A 17,193-nucleotide genomic window follows, 5' to 3' on the forward strand; every position below is an offset into this window, starting at 1 on the left:
CTGGAGTAACTCAGCGAGTCAGGCAGCGTGCCTGTGGGGCATGGATGGGTGATATTCCGGGTCGAAGGCCCTTCTTCAGACATCTCTGTAGGATATGGTTAGGTGATTTTTTCCGGGTCGGGGCCCATCTTCAGACATCAGACAATGAGGGGGCACCTCATTGAAACATGCAGAATGGTGAAAGGCTTGGAAGGAGTGGTTGTGGAGAGGATGTTTCCACTCGGGCTAGAGGTCATAGCTTCAGAATTAAAGGAAGTTCTTTTAGGCAGGAGATGGGGAGAAATTTATTTCTTTTGTCAGAGGGTGGTAAATCTGTGGAATTCTTTGCCACAGAAGGCTGTGGACGCCAAGTCAGTGGATATTTTTAGGAAAGGGATGGATAGATTCTTGATTAGTACTGGCGTCAGAGGTTATGGGGAGAAGGCATGAGAATCGGGTGTGGAGGGAGAGATAGATCCGCCATGATTGAATGGAGGAGTAGACTTGATGGGCCGAATGGCCTGGATCTCCTATCCCTAATAAAATCTCTGGAGGACATGGATAGGCGACGTTTTGGTTTGGGGTCCTTCTTTAGCTATCTCTGGCGGACATGGATAAGTGACATTCTGGGTCAGAACCCTTCTTCAGGCTGACTGCAGTAGGGAGGAGAAAGCTGAAGAAGAGGTGGTTGGCTCTGAACCTTTCTGCGATTTTTAGTTTTTTTTTTTGTTTGTCCTGTGTTACAGTTCTTGGTGGGTATGAAGGGCAAAGATGAAGCCATGGCGATTGGAGGACACTGGTCTCCCTCGCTGGACGGTCCGAACCCTGACACTGACCCTTCGGTCCTGATTAAGACAGCTATCCGCTGTTGTAAGGCCCTGACAAGCATTGACTTGAGTGGTTGCACGCAGTGGTAAGTAGCAAACCAGCAGCGGGGCAGATCCCCCCCTCTGCCTGTAAGCACTTGAGACTTCTGTATTTCTTTTCTTAAATATGTCTTAATATTTTTTGAGTCATTATTTTCTTGCTTAGCAGCCAGTCATGTTCCAGGTAAAAACACGATGTCCTACCGCTAGTTCTGCGATTATGGCACCCGTTATGTGGCAGTGCATGCCTTGTATAACGCGAGAGATGTCATTACCTTATAACAATGACATTGGAAACGCGTTATGTTCTTAAAAACTGTAGGTTCACTCTTTGGCATTTATATCAGTAGACGTGCTTAAACTCTGTAAATCTGCATTAATACTTTACATCAATGTGTTGTGCTTGTACGTTATATGCCTTGAAGAAAAGTCGGGCGTGGAGCGGCAGTCGTCACTGGGATGAATATTTTTGCTGTTCGGTTGATTATAGAATTGTTTTTCCACCTTTTTTTTATATATATATATCTATATATATAAATAAATTCTAAGTGATGCAGCCCTTCTGAACTGCACAGCTGGTGTCATTTATCTGCAAGGCATTAAACAAAGACTTACACATACTTCAAAGATTTTATCCAGTTAAAAGTTTCTAGCTAATCGCTGGCGACAATATAAACTGGGGCTCCTGTTCCGATAAACGGAGAGAGCCGACTGTTGCCCATTTGGTTTTCCCGCACTTGCAGTTAAGTGACATTGAACTGTGCAAAAGGCGGATTTCTCGAGCTTGATGTCCTTCGAGTCGTTTAGGGTCTATGTGATATCTGATAGAATTTTCCTTTCCAATACACTTCTTCCCTTGCAACAGGTACCGTTTTGCAGAGATCCGTTATCATCGCCCCGAGGAGCACCACAAGGGGCGAACGGTTCCAGCCCATGTGGAGGCCGTGGTTATATTTCTGCCGGATGTTTGGCATTGCCTTCCCACCCGCTCAGAGTGGGAAGCTCTCTCCCGTGGATACAAGCAGCAGCTGGCTGAGAAGCTCCAGGCTGAACACAAGGAGGCTGATGGAGAACAGGCACTGAACGCTAATCCTCTTCCATTTCCGCTTCTCACAGGCACAGGGACACAACCACAAAAACAAAACAAAAAAACAAGCGCAGCGCACGCACGCACACACACACACACCAAATAACCTGCTCTTGTTTACGAGCATTACACGCATTCAACAAGACATAGATGCAAAGCTTCAGTAACTGGTCATACAGCTGCCAGCTCTTTAAGTCCTTTTCGTTCAGTCTTAAATGCTCTCATCTCTCAATTAATCCAAAATAAAAGAGTGAGGAAGGTAGTATGACTGAAAAACTGAATTTTCATTTTGCCGATTGGTAATTGCATATTAAGATTTGGTTACTTTGTACCCCAAAAGAGAGAACAATGAATGCTGGAAGCTTATCACCAGTTGCTGAGTTGGGCAGGAGCCGCTAGTTGGTTACAGACATTTTTCTACCACTTTTCCAAATTTTTCCGTATCCCCTTTCTCCTTTCTTTTTTAACTCTTAGTGCGTTATCGCTTGCCTACACAATCATTGGGTGCACACAAACCCTCTCAGAAGTATTTGATTTGCAGGTCAGTTGGTTGAGCCACAGTTTCGTGCAGTGGGGTGTGTGGAGCAGGCACTTGACTAGTTTGGGGGGCTTGGAACCTATTCCGAGGGGACGGGAAGCACACACTGCGTTGGCCGCCAAGGGTCAGCAGTGTCTGTGAGCCCCCCAACCCCCACCCCCCCTCCCTATCCCGAGTCCTTTCGTTTGATGTCATTGATCACTCTTTTGTGTTCCACAGATCTGGCTTAGATTGGCTGATGAGTGGCATGTGATCAGTTAAAGTGTGTGTGTATGTGTTTCATGTAGCAGTGAACTGTTTTATTTAAGTAACATTAAGGAGGAGTTCATTCTGAGGGGCGGTTGTGACCTTTGCTACTTGCACAGATGGCAACTCTTGTTTCAAAAAAAACAAAAACAAAAATGAGTAAGTACGTTCTCCAGAATCGGAAAGACTTTGCTGATTATTCTTGTTAACTTGTTTAATTGAACAGGAGGAGGAAGAGAAGGATGATGCAGAGAGTAAAGAAATCTCTACTCCCACACACTGGTCAAAACTTGACCCAAAGACAATGAAGGTAGTAACAAGTGCTTTTATTTGCTCTTAAATCTCTTAAAATTGAGTAAATATTGCTGTTTTATGGGCATTAGGTTAAATGATGGCTGATCTATCCTTCTCAACCCCATTCTTCTGCCTTCTCCCCATAACACCTGACACTTGTACAAATCAAGAATCTGTCAATCTCCACCTGAAACATATCCAGTGACTTGGCCTCCACCACTGTCTGTGGCAATGAATTCCACAGATCCACCATCCTCTGACTAAAATAATTCCTCCATCTCCTTTCGAAAGGTATGTCCTATTAATGAGGCTATGGCCTCTGGTCCTGGACTCTCCCACTGGTGGAAATGTCCTTTCCACATTCACTCTATCCAGGCACTGAACGAGATGCATGAGAATTACACGAGCTACAGTCCAGAGCAAGAGGTGCAATTGAACTTGGTCGAAGTCTACTCAGTAGCTATCAATGAACAAGTATGAAATGGCTCCTAGGTTTTTAATTGAGTCAGACAGCATGGAAACAGGCCATTCAGCCCAACTTGCCCACACCGACCAACATGTCCCATTTAGACTTGTCCCACCTACCTGCATTTGGCCCATATCCCTCTAAACTTGTCCTTTCCACGAACCTATCTAAATGTTTCTTAAATGTGCTGTTTAAATGTAACCCTGATCGTGTTATGGGTGGAGAGGCCAGATTTGCATTCGGCCCGAAAGTCAAAGGCGATGTTCTCAAATTGAAGTCAACTTACTTTTTCTTTTCTTTTAATCAGGTGAATGACCTGCGAAAAGAATTGGAAAGTCGGAATCAAAGCTCCAAGGGGTTGAAGTCCCAGCTCATAGCTCGGCTGACGAAACAGCTCAAAACCGAGACCGAGAAAGAAGAGCAGAAGGAGTCGGAGAAATCGGAAAGGGAGGATGAGGAGGAGGAAGAAAAAAGATCTGAGGACGATAAAGAGGTGGTACGGTCTGCTCATTCTGCATTTAGTTTTGTGCTGAGAGGGGGCATTGGTGCGTGTTGCAACAAGCACCCAGATTGAAGCTGGTGCTCCAGATGCTGTCTAGCACATCTGGATGGACCTGGTCCGTCCCATCAGTGAGATGTTGGTTGTGGTAAGTGACACCATTGACAAAAGGGGCGGCACGGTGGCGCAGCAGTGGAGTTGTTGCCTCACAGCGCCAGAGACCCAGGTTCGATCCTGACTACGGGTGCTGTATGGACAGACTTTGTACGCTTCCTCGTGACATAGAAACATAGAAAATAGGTGCAGGAGTAGGCCATTCGGTCCTTCAAGCCTGCACCGCCATTCAATATGATCATGGCTGATCATCCAACGCAGTATCCCGTACCTGCCTTCTCTCCATACCCCCTGATCCCTTTAGCCACAAGGGCCACATCTAACTCCCTCTTAAATATAGCCAATGAACTGGCTGCAACTACCCTCTGTGGCAGAGAATTCCACAGATTCACCACTCTCTGTGTGAAAAAAAACTTTCTCATCTCGGTCCTAAAAGACTTCCCCCTTATCCTTAAACTGTGACCTCGTGGGTTTTTCTCCGCGTGCTCCGGTTTCCTTCAACACTCCAAAGACTTCCAGGTTTGTAGGTTATTTGGCTTCGGTAAAAAATTGTAAGTTGGCCCGAGTGTGCAGGATAGGGCTGGTGCACGGGAATCGCTGGTCGGGGTGGACTCGGTAGACCAGAAGGCCCTTTTTCCGCGCTGTATTTCTGAACTAAACAAAATTCCGTGTTAACGGAGCTGCTGGTGGTGTTTCTGGGCCTTAGGCTTGTCTTTCGCTTTCAGGAGGACGAGAAGAAACGGCAAGAAGAAGCCGAGCGCCAGCGGCGGGAGAGACGCTACGTCCTCCCGGATGAGTCTTCCATTATCGTTCATCCGAACTGGACTGCCAAAGGCGGCAAGTTTGACTGCAGTGTCATGTCCCTCAGTGTGCTTCTGGATTATCGACTGGAAGATAACAAAGAACATTCTTTTGAAGTAAGTGCCTGTTCATGCTGAGAGTAGATGCACAGTGTCTCTTGCCCAGAGTGGGTGAATCAAGGACGAGAGGATGTAGGTTTGAGGTGAAGGGGGAAATATTTAATAGGAGTCCGAGGGGTCACTTTTTCACACAATGGGTGGTGGGTGTATGGGACAAGCTGCCAGAGGATGTAGTTAAGGCTGGGACTATCCCAATGTTTAAGAAGCAGTTAGGTCTATGGCTAGGTCAGGCTTGGAGGGATATAGACCAAACGTGGGCAGGTGGGACTGGTGTAGCTGGGACATGTTGGCCGGTGTGGGCAAGGCGAAGGGCCTGTTTTCATGCTGTGTCACTCCATGTCTCATCAGTCTTCCTGGTTATTCCCCCTCTCTCTCTCGTACTTTGATTCGTAAGTTATAGGAGCAGAATTAAGCCATTTGGCCCATTCATTCATGGCAGATCTGTCTTTCTCTCTCAACCCCATCCTCCTGCCTTCTCCCCGTAACCCCTGACTCCTTTACTAAGCAAGAATCTGTCAATCTGTGTCTTAAAAATACCCAAAGACTTGGCCTTCACAGCTGTTTGTGGCAATGAATTTCACAGCTCTGGCTAAAGAGATTCCTCCTCGTCTCCTTTTTAAAGGTACGTCCTTTTATTTTGAGGCTATGGCCTCTGGTCCTTGACTCTCCCACTAGTGGAAACATCCTCTCCACATCCACTCTAGGCCATTCACTATTCAATCCTATTTGTTAGCTCGTCCCCTGAAAATTCTACGGCTTTACCTGAAACTGCTTAATGTCATTCAGTGGAGAACCCAATTATATAAGAATTCATGAGACATGGGAGCAGAATTAGTCCATTCGGCCCATCGAGTTTCCTCCGCCATCCGATTGTGGCTGATCGATTCTGCTCTGCCATTCAAGGGGGAGAGTCCAGGACTGAAGGTCATAACCTCAAAATTAAAGGTTCTTTTAGCAAGGAGATGAGGAGACATTTCTTTAGTCAGAGGGTGGTGAATCTGTGGAATTCTTTGCCACAGAAGGCAGTGGAGGCCAAGTCAGTGGATATATTTAAGGCAGAGATAAATAGATTATTGATTAGTACGGGTGTCAGAGGTTTTGGGGAGAAGGCAGGAGAATGGGGTTAGAAGGGAGAGATAGATCAGCCATGATTGAATGGCGGAGTAGACTTGATGGGCCGAATGACCTAATTCTATTCCTATCACTTATGATCTTATGATTCGATCATGGCTGATATTTTTCTTGCCCCTCAACCCCATTCTCCTGCCCTTTCTCCGTAACCTTTGACACCCTTACTGATCAAGAACCTATCAATCTCTGCTTTAAAAATACCCTATGTCTTGGCCTCCACAGGCGTCTGTGCCGATGAATTCCACAGATTCACCACCCTCTGACTAAATAAATACCTCCTCATCTCCATTCAAAACAGAACCCACTTCTATAAGAGTGTGCAAGGAGGAACTGCAGATGTGGTTTACACCAAAGATAGACACAAAATGCCAGAGTAACTCAGCAGGTCAGGCAACATCTCTGGAGAAAAGGAATAGGTGACATTTCGGGTCGAGACCCTTCGTCAGATCCTCCGTCAATAGATCTGATGAAGGGTCTTGACCCGAAACGTCACAATAGACAATAGGTGCAGGAGTAGGCCATTCAGCCCTTCGAGCCAGCACCGCCATTCAATGCGATCATTGCTGATCACTCTCAATCAGTACCCCGTTCCTGCCTTCTCCCCATACCCCCTCACTCCGCTATCCTTAAGAGCTCTATCCAGCTCTCTCTTGAAAGCATCCAACGAACTGGCCTCCACTGCCTTCTGAGGCAGAGAATTCCACACCTTCACCACTCTCTGACTGAAAAAGTTCTTCCTCATCTCCGTTCTAAATGGCCTACCCCTTATTCTTAAACTGTGGCCTCTTGTTCTGGACTCCCCCAACATTGGGAACATGTTTCCTGCCTCTGTGTCCAATCCCCTAATTATCTTATATGTTTCAATAAGATCCCCCCTCATCCTTCTAAATTCCAGTGTATACAAGCCTAATTGCTCCAGCCTTTCAACATACGACAGTCCCGCCATTCCGGGAATTAACCTAGTGAACCTACGCTGCACGCCCTCAATAGCAAGAATATCCTTCCTCTAATTTGGAGACCAAAACTGCACACAGTACTCCAGGTGCGGTCTCACCAGGGCCCGGTACAACTGTAGAAGGACCTCTTTGCTCCTATACTCAACTCCTCTTGTTACGAAGGCCAACATTCCATTTACTTTCTTCACTGCCTGCTGTACCTGCATGCTTCCTTTCAGTGACTGATGCACTAGGACACCCAGATCTCGTTGAACATCCCCTCTTCCTAACTTGACACCATTCAGATAATAATCTGCCTTTCTATTCTTACTTCCAAAGTGAATAACCTCACACTTATCTACATTAAACTGCATCTGCCATGTATCCGCCCACTCACACAACCTGTCCAAGTCACCCTGCAGCCTTATTGCATCTTCCTCACAATTCACACTACCCCCCAGCTTAGTATCATCTGCAAATTTGCTAATGGTACTTTTAATCCCTTCATCTAAGTCATTAATGTATATCGTAAATAGCTGGGGTCCCAGCACCGAACCTTGCGGTACCCCACTGGTCACTGCCTGCCATTCCGAAAGGGACCCATTTATCCCCACTCTTTTATCACCTGTTCCTTTTCTCCACCGATGCTGCCTGACCTGCTGAGTTACTCCAGCATTTTGTGCCTCTGTCCACTTGTATAAGAGTTCATAAGACACAGGAGTAGAACAGGCCATTCGGCCCGACGAGTCTCCTCCACCATTCGATCATAGCTGATCCGAGTCTGCTCTCGAGTCCTTACCTCACCATAATGAAATTGCACCCCCATTTTTCCCTTGCAGGTCTCTCTGTTTGCTGAACTCTTCAATGAAATGCTGCAGAGAGACTTTGGGTATCGCGTATACAAGGTGCTCGTCGCTCTCCCAGCCGTGGACGACAAGAAGGACAAAGAGAAGAAAGAGAAGAAAGATGACAAAAAAGACGGCGAGAAAAAGGAGAAAAGGGAAGAGAAGGAGGAGGAGAACAATGAGCCAAAAATCAAAAGAAGAAAATCTGGAGATGAGAAGGATCGGAAGGAGGAAAAAGATGGAATGAAGGTTTGGAGTATTGGAATTTTGGCGTCGTGCGTGCATTTGGAGTATTGTGTACAGTTCTAGTCAGGAAAGATGTGGGGGGGCTTTGGAGGGGTCGCAGAGGAGATCTACCAGAACGGTGGCTGGATTTGAGGGTTTCAGCTGCAGGGGGAGGTTAGACAAGTCTTGGAATCTTTTCTCCAGATTGTCAGAGGTTGGGGAGAGACTTGACAGAAGTACGTAAAATGAAGAGAGGCACGGATAGGGCGGGCAGTCAGAACTTTTTATCCAACACTAGAGGGCATGGTTATGAGGTTAAAGGGAGAAAGTTGAATGAAGACTTTGTATGCAGAGTGGTGGGAAACGCATTGCCTGGGGTGGTGGTGGAGACATATATGATAGTGGTGTTTAAGAGGCTTTTGGATAGGCACATGGAAGTCAAGTCAAGTTTATTTGTCACATACACATACACGATGTGCAGTGAAATGAAAGTGGCAATGCCTGTGGATTGTGCAAAAAAAAAAGAAAAAAGAATTATAGTTACAGCATATTAATTAAAGTTAATACAGAGAAGACAAAATTTAGTCCCTGGAGTTATAAAAGTTAACAGTCCTGGTGGCCTGTGGGAAGAAACTCTGTCTCATCCTCTCTGTTTTCACAGCGTGGCAACGGAGGCGTTTGCCTGACTGTGGCATCTGGAACAGTCCGATACTGGGGTGGCAGGGGTCCCTCATAATCTTGCTTGCTCTCGATCTACACCTCCTGATATATAGGTCATGCAGGGGGGCGAGTGTAGTTCCCATGGTGCGTTCTGCCGAATGCACTACTCTCTGCAGGGCCTTCCTGTCCTGGGCAGAGCTGTTCCCAAACCAGGCTCTAATGTTGCCGGACAGGATGCTCTCTACAGCCCCAGAGTAGAAGCAATGAAGGATCCTCAGAGACACTCTGAAGTTCCTCAGCCTAAGGTGGTAAAGGCGCTGCTTTGCCTTACCCACCAGTGCGGCAATGTGTGTGCAGGGAGTGGAGGGATATGGATCATGTGCAGGCAGATGCGTTGGAGACCCCTGTACTATCTTTGATCGGACTTAACTGGACGTGCACTAAACGCTATTCACGTTATTCCCCTTGTCATATATCTGTACACTGCAGATGTCTCGATTGTAATCATTGTATTGTCTTTCCACTGACTGGGTAGCACGCAACAAAAACTTTTCACTACCTCGGTGTGGGTGTCAATAAACTAAACTCAAACTCATTTTCCAACGGGCGATGCGCGTCGTGAACTTAGAAAATAAATAATACGTTTCGGTAACCTTGCAGAAAGAAGAGAAGGACAGGGAGGAGAAAGATTTCAGGAAGAGGAATGATTCGAAGGAGGATGAAGAAATGGAGGAGGATGCCAATATGGACGACTATGATCCTCTGGATGCAGAAGATGCCGAGGATGACGATGAAGATGGTAACTTTTTGACTGTTACTTGTCTCTGCTGCTGGAGAACGTGTATGGAGAAACAAAGAATGCTGCAATCACAAAATGCTGGAGTAACTCAGAGGGTCAGGCACCATCTCTGGGGGACATGGGTACGTTTGGGGTCAGGCCTATCCTCGGTCGTCCAGCTTTAAGGAGGGTCCTGACCCCAAACGTCGCCTTTCCTTGTCCTCCACAGATGCCGCCTGACCCGCTGAGTAACTCCAGCACTTTTTTCTGCAAAACGTTTGTTTTAGTTTTTCTAGTTTGTGTGGTGATATAGCATGGAAACAGGCCCTTAAACCTACCGAGTCCATACCGACCTTTGATCACCCAAGTTCTCTGTTAAAATTGTAAATTGTCCCTAGTGTGTAGGATCGTGCCAGTGTACATAGATACATAGAAAATGGGTGCAGGGGTAGGCCATTCGGCCCTTCGAGCCAGCACTGCCATTCAATATGATCATGGCTGATCATCCACAATTAGTACCCCGTTCCTGCCTTCTCCCCATACACCTTGATTCCACTAGCCCTAAGAGCTCTATCTAACTCTCTTTTGAATGCATCCAGTGAGTTGGCCTCCACTGCCTTCTGAGGCAGAGAATTCCACAAATTCGCAGCTCTCTGGGTGAGAAAGTTTATCCTCATCTCAGTTCTAAATGGCCTACCCTTATTCTTAAACTGTGGCCCCCTGGTTCTGGGTTCCCCCAACATCGGGAACGTTTCCTGCATCTAGCGTGTCTAATCCCTTAATAATTTTAAGTGTTTCTATAAGATCCCCTCTCATCCTTCTAAATTCCAGTGCATACAAGCCCAGTCGTTCCATTCTTTAATCATATGACAGTCCCGCCATCCCAGGAATTAACCTCGTGAACCTACGCTGCACTCCCTCATTAGCAAGAATGTCCTTCCTCAAATTAGGTGACCAAAACTGCACACAATACTCCTGGTGTGGACTTACAACTGCAGAAGGACCTCTTTGGTCTTATACCCAAATCCTCTCGTTATGAAGGCCAACGTGCCATTAGCTTTCTTCACTTCCTCCTGTACCTGCATGATTACTTTCAGTTACTGATGTGCAAGGACATCCAGGTCTCGTTGCACTTCCCCTTTTCCTAATCTGACACCATTCAGATAACAATCTGCTGCCTTGTTCTTGCCAACAAAGTGGATAACTTCATTTATCCACATTATACTGCATCTGCCATACATAGCATGCAGTACGGGCTGATCGCTGGACGGTGCGGACTCGGTGGCCTGAAGGGCCTGTTTCTTTGCTGTATCTTTAAAACAATCAATCCATTCTTTAGGCTATCTGACTGTAAGGGAATATAACTTATATCCTGGCAGCAAAATAATACATTGTCCATACAATATTTCATGTGAAGTATTATTTTATTAAAAAGCTTTGCTCTCAACAGATAGATACGATGACGACCGAGATCTGAAGGATGACCGGCGAGAAGGATCCCAGAGATCCAGAGACCCCACTTCCAAAGACAAGGTGTGAAGTCAGTTTTAATGATACTTTATTGTCCCATGTCCAGTGAAGTTCTTTGGCTTTACATACAATGCACAAGATACGCAAAGAGTCGGAGCATATCTAGTGGCAACAAAGTTATAAAAGTCTGAAGAAGGGTCTCGACCCGAAACGTCACCCATTCCTTCTTTCCTGAGATGCTGCCTGACCTGCTGAGTTACTCCAGCATTTTGTGAATAAATACCTTCGATTTGTACCAGCATCGGCAGTTATTTTCTTACAAGTTATAAAAGTAATCACTAGAGTCCTGGTAGTCCCTCTTTGTTCTCAGGAGGGGGGTGGGAGTTCCTTTTTCTTCTCTTGGTGGCCCTCCCACGCCGGGTCCCTCTTTGTTCTCAACAGCCCATCGCACCTTGTTTCCCACCACCCCAACGTCTCTTCGCGGCTCTTCCTCGGCCCTGCCTCCTCTCCCTCTCATGCGGTTCACCAGCGAGCCCTCCCTCAACCGAGAGCAAAGAGGCACCATTGGAAACGATAGTGAATACTTGAACACTTTGTAACTTTGTGGGCGCCCTATACGTGATGACTCTTTGCATACCTTGTGTCTGCTACGCAAAACATTTGATATCCCGCAGGTAACCCCTGCATAAAACACGAGGTGCCTGTACAGCAAATAATTCCCATGACATTCAAGATCAAATTAAGCAAATTGCTCTTTTTATAAAATGTAACCCATTTTGACTTTTTAAGGAAAAGAAGCAGCTGTTCACTTTCAACAAGGACCTTCTTCTCGCCTTTGTTTACTTTGATCAAAGTTACTGCGGTTACCTGCTGGAGAAGGATCTGGAGGAAATCATCTATACTCTTGGACTCCACCTTTCACGTGCGCAGGTACAGTTCTTTGTTAGAAACGGGTTGAGTTTATGCAATGCCAGACAGGAAGCTGGTGCACTTCATGTCACCAATGACTCCGCAAAGGCAAGAATGTCAGCCAAGTTAGAAAATCCGCTCCAGGCAGAGCCCATCGGGCAGAGACGCCACCAAGATCCCTGACCGTCGTGCAGGTGAAACCATGCTGTAGTCTCTCGGCTTTGTAGAAGAGGCGGCACAGTGGCGCAGCAGTAGAGTTGCTGCCTTGCAGGGGCGTCATAGTGGAGCAGTGGTTGAGTTGCTGCCTTACAGCGCCAGAGACCCAGATTCAATCCTGACTATGATTGCTGTCTGTACGGAGTTTATACGTTCTCCAATGTGGGTTTCCTCCCACATTCCAAAGAGGGGCAGTTTTGTCGGTTAATTAGCTTCGATGACAATTGTCCCTGGTGTGTGTAGGATAGTGTTAGTGTACGTGGGTGATCGCTGGTCGGCGCAGACTCGGCCGGGCCGAAGGGCCTGTTTCTGCGCTGTATTTCAAGTCCAAAGTCTAGTAATTACACATCCTTGGATCAGGAGGGAAGAAAATTAAGATTTCCCAATGCCCTGCTTAACCGTCAGTAGATTCCCACCACCTTCAGATTCTGTACTGTCAGCTGGTCTCAGCTGGGGCTACCTTTTGAACTCTGTCTGTGGACAAGAGAGAAAATATTCAGATAAAAGGATGAAGGCGGTGGGTGGGTGGTTCTTGTTGAAACCTTCTGAAAAATGAAATGCCTAGATAGAGTGACTGTGGCAAGGTTGTTCCCAGTAGTGGGAGAGTCTCGGACTAGAGAGGCAAGGTGGCGCAGCAGCAGAGTTGCTGCCTTGCAGTGCCGGAGACCCGGGTTCGATCCCGACTACGGGTACTGGCTGTACGGAGTTTGTACGTTCTCCCCGTGACCCTGCGTGGGTTTTCTCCGAGATCTTCAGTTTCCTTCCACATTCCAAAGACGTGCAGGTTTGTAGGTTAATTGGCTTGGTGTATGTGTAAAATTGTCCTTGGTTCATGTAGAACAGTGTAAGTGTGGGGGGATCGTTGGTCGGCACAGACTCGGTGGGCCGAAGGGCTTGCTTCCGTGCTGTATCTCTAAACTAAACTAGAGGGCTCGGCTTCAGCATAAAAGGACGTACCTTAAGAATGGAGAAGAGGAGGAATTCCTTTAACCAGAAGGTGGTTAATCTTTGCCACTGACGTCTGTGGGGGACGGCTCATTAGATATTTTTCAAGCGAGATTGATGGGTTCTTGGTTAGTAAAGGTGTCAAAAGTAATGCGGATAAGGCACAAGAATGGGGTTGAGAGGGAAAAATAGATCAGTCATTATCGAATGGCAGTGCAGAATTAATGGCCTAATTCTCCCGTGTACCTAAGAACTATCGAGTAATAGCATATCAAGAGCCAAGACCATCAGGAAAGAGGAGCTGGAAAAAGAACAATATTCGTATCCCAATCAAAAAGTGTTTTAATTTTTGTTCCCAGGTTAAGAAGTTAATCAATAAAGTGATTCTACGGGAGACTTGCGCCTACAGGAAGCTAACAGATGGCTCAAAGGATGAAGGAAAGCCGCCAGTAACAGAGAACGAGGTGGAATCGGATAATCTGCTGGGTACTGTACCATATTTATTGAATGCCCCCTCACAATGATCTAAGTGGTCTCCTTATTTTGTCTGCTCGAAATCAATGCCTCGTGTAATAGAATTAATTTGTCAAATTCACTGCCTCGTAATAGAATTAACAGCCATCCTTGGTGGGAAAATAACGTTTGTAGATTAGAAACATTGAAAATAGGTGCAGTTGTAGGCCATTCAGCCCTTCGAGCCAGCACCGCCATTCAATATGATCATGGCAGATACTCCAAAATCAGTACTCCATTCCTGCTTTCTCCCCATATTCTTTGATTCCGTTAGCCCTAAGGGCTATATCTAACTCTTGAAAACATGCAGTGAATTGGCCTCCACTGCCTTCTGTGGCAGAAAATTCCACAGATTCTCTGCGTGAAAAAGTTTTTCCTCATCTCTGTCCTAAATGGCCTACCCCTTCTTCTTAAACTGTGACTCCTGGTTCTGAACTCCCCCAACATCGGGAACATTTTTCCTGCAATCTAGCCTGTCCAATCCCCGAAGAATTTTATATGTTTCTATAAGATCCCGTCTCATCCTTCTTGATTCCAGTGAATATAAGGCTAGTCGATCCATTCTTTCATCATATGTCAGTCCCGCCATCCCGGGAATTAACCTGGTGAACCTTCGCTGCACTCCCACAGGATGAAGTCAGTAGGACACTTGGATAGTTGAATCAAAATGGGATGGACGTTCAAAAGATTTGTTGAGCAAAAATCCTAAAGAAGGTTCGTGAGCCTGGTAAAAATTAAACCAAGGATTGTTCATTTTCAAAGGAATGGGAAAGTTATGATAAACTTGCATCGAGTGTCAAGAGTGTTTTCTTGTCATGCGTCCCACATAGAACAATGAAACTCTTTCTTGCAGCAGCGCAACAGAATATTTAAACGTAGTACACTGTAAATAATATAACAAAAGAGGGGGGAAAAGCCTTGTTACGCTAAATACAGTTTAAAATGTTGTACAGCACAAGAACAGGCCCTTCGGACCACAGTATCTGTGCCGAAATGATGCCAGGTTAAACTAATCTCTGACCCCATATGATCTATACCTCTCTATTCCCTGCCGTTCTGTGTACCCATTTAAAAGCCTCTTAAACACCACTATCCTATCTGCCTCCACCATCACCCCCGGCAGTGCGTTCCTGGCACCTACTATCTATCCTCTGTTTAACAAACACGCCCCGCGCGTCTCCCTTGAACTTTGCCCCTTTCCCCTTAAACCTATGCCCTCTGGTCTTTGAGATTTATAGTTTTCCCACGCTGCCATTAAACCACAACCAGAAGGGCCTGTTTCCACGCTGCATCTCCAAACTCAACTAAAACGTAGCGCCCAGAGTGAAGGTGCTTTCATCCCGTCGTGCCGTGATAATGACATTTTGAGTCCCGACTCTGGAGAATGACGTCTCTTTTGTCTTCCTTTCAGGAAACAAACTGCTGTTGCCTCATTCAATAGTGAAGTCGGAAGCCAATGTGAAGACGGAGAACAACAATCTGATCGTGTATAATGGAACCATGGTGGATGTGGGCAACTTGTTGCAAAAACTGCAAAAAAACGAAAAGGCTCGGGCGGAAATGGAGATGAAGGCACAGACTCTGGAGATCAAGATTGGTAAGAAAGTGGTTGCTCACCATTTTAACTCCCACCCCTCCCAAACCCACACTGACCCTTCTTGTCCTGGGCCGCCTCCATTGCCAGAGTGAAGCCACACGCAAATTGGAGGAACAGCACCTCATGTTTCTCTTGGGTAGCTTCCAACCCAGTGGTATGAACTTTGCAATAAAAAGGAACTGCAGATGCTGGTTTATACCAAAGATAGAGACAAAATGCTAGAGTAACTCAACGGGTCAGGCAGCATCTCTGGAGAACATGGATAGGTGATGTTTCGAGTTGGCACCCTTCTTCACACTTCAGGTATGAACATTGAATTCTCCAAATTTAGGTAACTTCTACAAACACCCCCTTTCCACCAACCCACCCACACCGCCGCCAATCCCTTTCTTTTCCACCCTCACTCCCCTCCTGTGAACCCTGGCTGACCTCGCACCAGTTTCTCTCTTCCTCCTCCTCCCCCTCCAGCTTCACAATTCGCAACTCTGCCCTTTTGCCTCGCACCTGCTTTTTCATCTCTGGCCTTTGTCCAACAATCTGCCTATCAAAAACCCCCCTCAGCTGTGTTCATCTAATACAAGCCATGTTTTTGTCCTGCCCCTCTCTTCCAGTTTTCTTTCCTGCTCTTCCCTGCAATCAGCACAACCCAAAACATCACCTGTCCATGTTCTCCAGACGTGCTGCCCTACCCGCTGAATCACTCCAGCATTCGGTCTTTCTTTGATAAGAAAATGGTTCTGTGGATGATTGTGATTCACTCTTGTTAACCTATGACCCAAAATTCCGTTACTGCGCTCTGACTCTTAGGCTAACGTTCTTTGTAATTATGCTCACCTCGCCCAAGTAATAATTTCTGACATATCATTGATCAGCATGGACAATGAGTGTTGGTAAACTTGCCTCCCTTTTCTTCATTAAAATGTGCCTTAATGCCTACCTTTTATGTCTACTCTCAACTTGGGTGGCAGACTCTGAAAATCTGTAGATAGATAAAGAAATGGGTGATGTTTCGGGTCGAGACCTTTCTTCAGCCTGAAGACCAAAGCTGAAGTAGGGTCTCGACCCGAAACTTCACCTATTCCTATTCTTCAGAGATGCTACCTGACCTGCTGAGTTACTCCGGCATTTTGAGTCTTGTCTTCGGTGTAAACCAGCACCTGCAGTTCCTTCCTACACATGGCAAATCTATTACTGAGAATCAATGAAGAGTGCTCTGTTAAAGGTGTTATGTAGTTGCAGGTACACAGTTGTTGCTGATATTTTGATGGTGGAAAGAGATGGTCGTGAACATTTTGGGTCGTATTTCTGTCCTGGATAACTTGCAGCACTTTCGGCAAAATGCTAACGAAAATACTGCAGATGCTCATAATATGAAGTACAATTAGTTCTGCTGTAATGTGCTAGTTGTGCTATTAATTTTGAGGTAGAGCATGGAAAGCTTTGGCCCACCGAGTCCGCAAAGACCATTCATCACCCTTTCCCACTATTATGTTATCCCATTGTCCCTACAAATTGGGGGCAATTTACAGAGACCAATTAACCTACAATCCCGCAGTGTCTTTGGGGCGTGGGAGGAAACAGGAGCACCTGGGGAAAACAGGAGCACAGGGACAATGTACAAACTCCACAAACAGACAGCACCCATAGTCGGGATCGAACCCAGGTCTCTGCCGCTGTAAGGCAGCACTTCTACCGCTGCACCACTGTGCCGCTCCCAATAGCTTGTCAATATCAATGGCCACCTTTAGTGAAACTGACAGACTATTCTCAAGAGTTACATGGAAACAGTTTTTTCTCCCCAATACTTTTTTTTGCAAGACAGCCTTTTCTCTGCTCATCCGTTTCCGAAGTAACTTTTAAGCGGTTCTCGCGTTCTCCATAGAAATCGTGTTATAACTAGTTTGGCCTGCGTAAATACAAGTAGTGTTCTCCAATTCATCAGTCGCATTGTACCCAAGTA

The 17,193-nt window shown here is 46.2% G+C and overlaps 1 protein-coding gene across 7 annotated transcripts in view; it reads left to right on the forward strand.

Moving 5' to 3' along the window:
* ccar1 (cell division cycle and apoptosis regulator 1) overlaps window positions 1–17,193 on the forward strand; it is a 42,273-nt gene that overhangs the window by 22,013 nt on the left and 3,067 nt on the right. For all 7 annotated transcript variants that reach the window (XM_078413109.1, XM_078413112.1, XM_078413113.1 and 4 more), the window contains 11 exons: window positions 726–892; window positions 1,711–1,921; window positions 2,943–3,026; window positions 3,784–3,972; window positions 4,815–5,006; window positions 7,915–8,169; window positions 9,466–9,604; window positions 11,034–11,116; window positions 11,843–11,983; window positions 13,483–13,609; window positions 15,048–15,233. In XM_078413109.1, coding sequence (XP_078269235.1) covers window positions 726–892; window positions 1,711–1,921; window positions 2,943–3,026; window positions 3,784–3,972; window positions 4,815–5,006; window positions 7,915–8,169; window positions 9,466–9,604; window positions 11,034–11,116; window positions 11,843–11,983; window positions 13,483–13,609; window positions 15,048–15,233 — 1,774 coding nt within the window. The remainder of the gene's footprint in view (window positions 1–725; window positions 893–1,710; window positions 1,922–2,942; window positions 3,027–3,783; window positions 3,973–4,814; window positions 5,007–7,914; window positions 8,170–9,465; window positions 9,605–11,033; window positions 11,117–11,842; window positions 11,984–13,482; window positions 13,610–15,047; window positions 15,234–17,193) is intronic.

Source organism: Rhinoraja longicauda, chromosome 16 (genome assembly GCF_053455715.1).
Source record: "Rhinoraja longicauda isolate Sanriku21f chromosome 16, sRhiLon1.1, whole genome shotgun sequence".
Taxonomy (NCBI): Eukaryota; Metazoa; Chordata; class Chondrichthyes; order Rajiformes; family Arhynchobatidae; genus Rhinoraja; species Rhinoraja longicauda.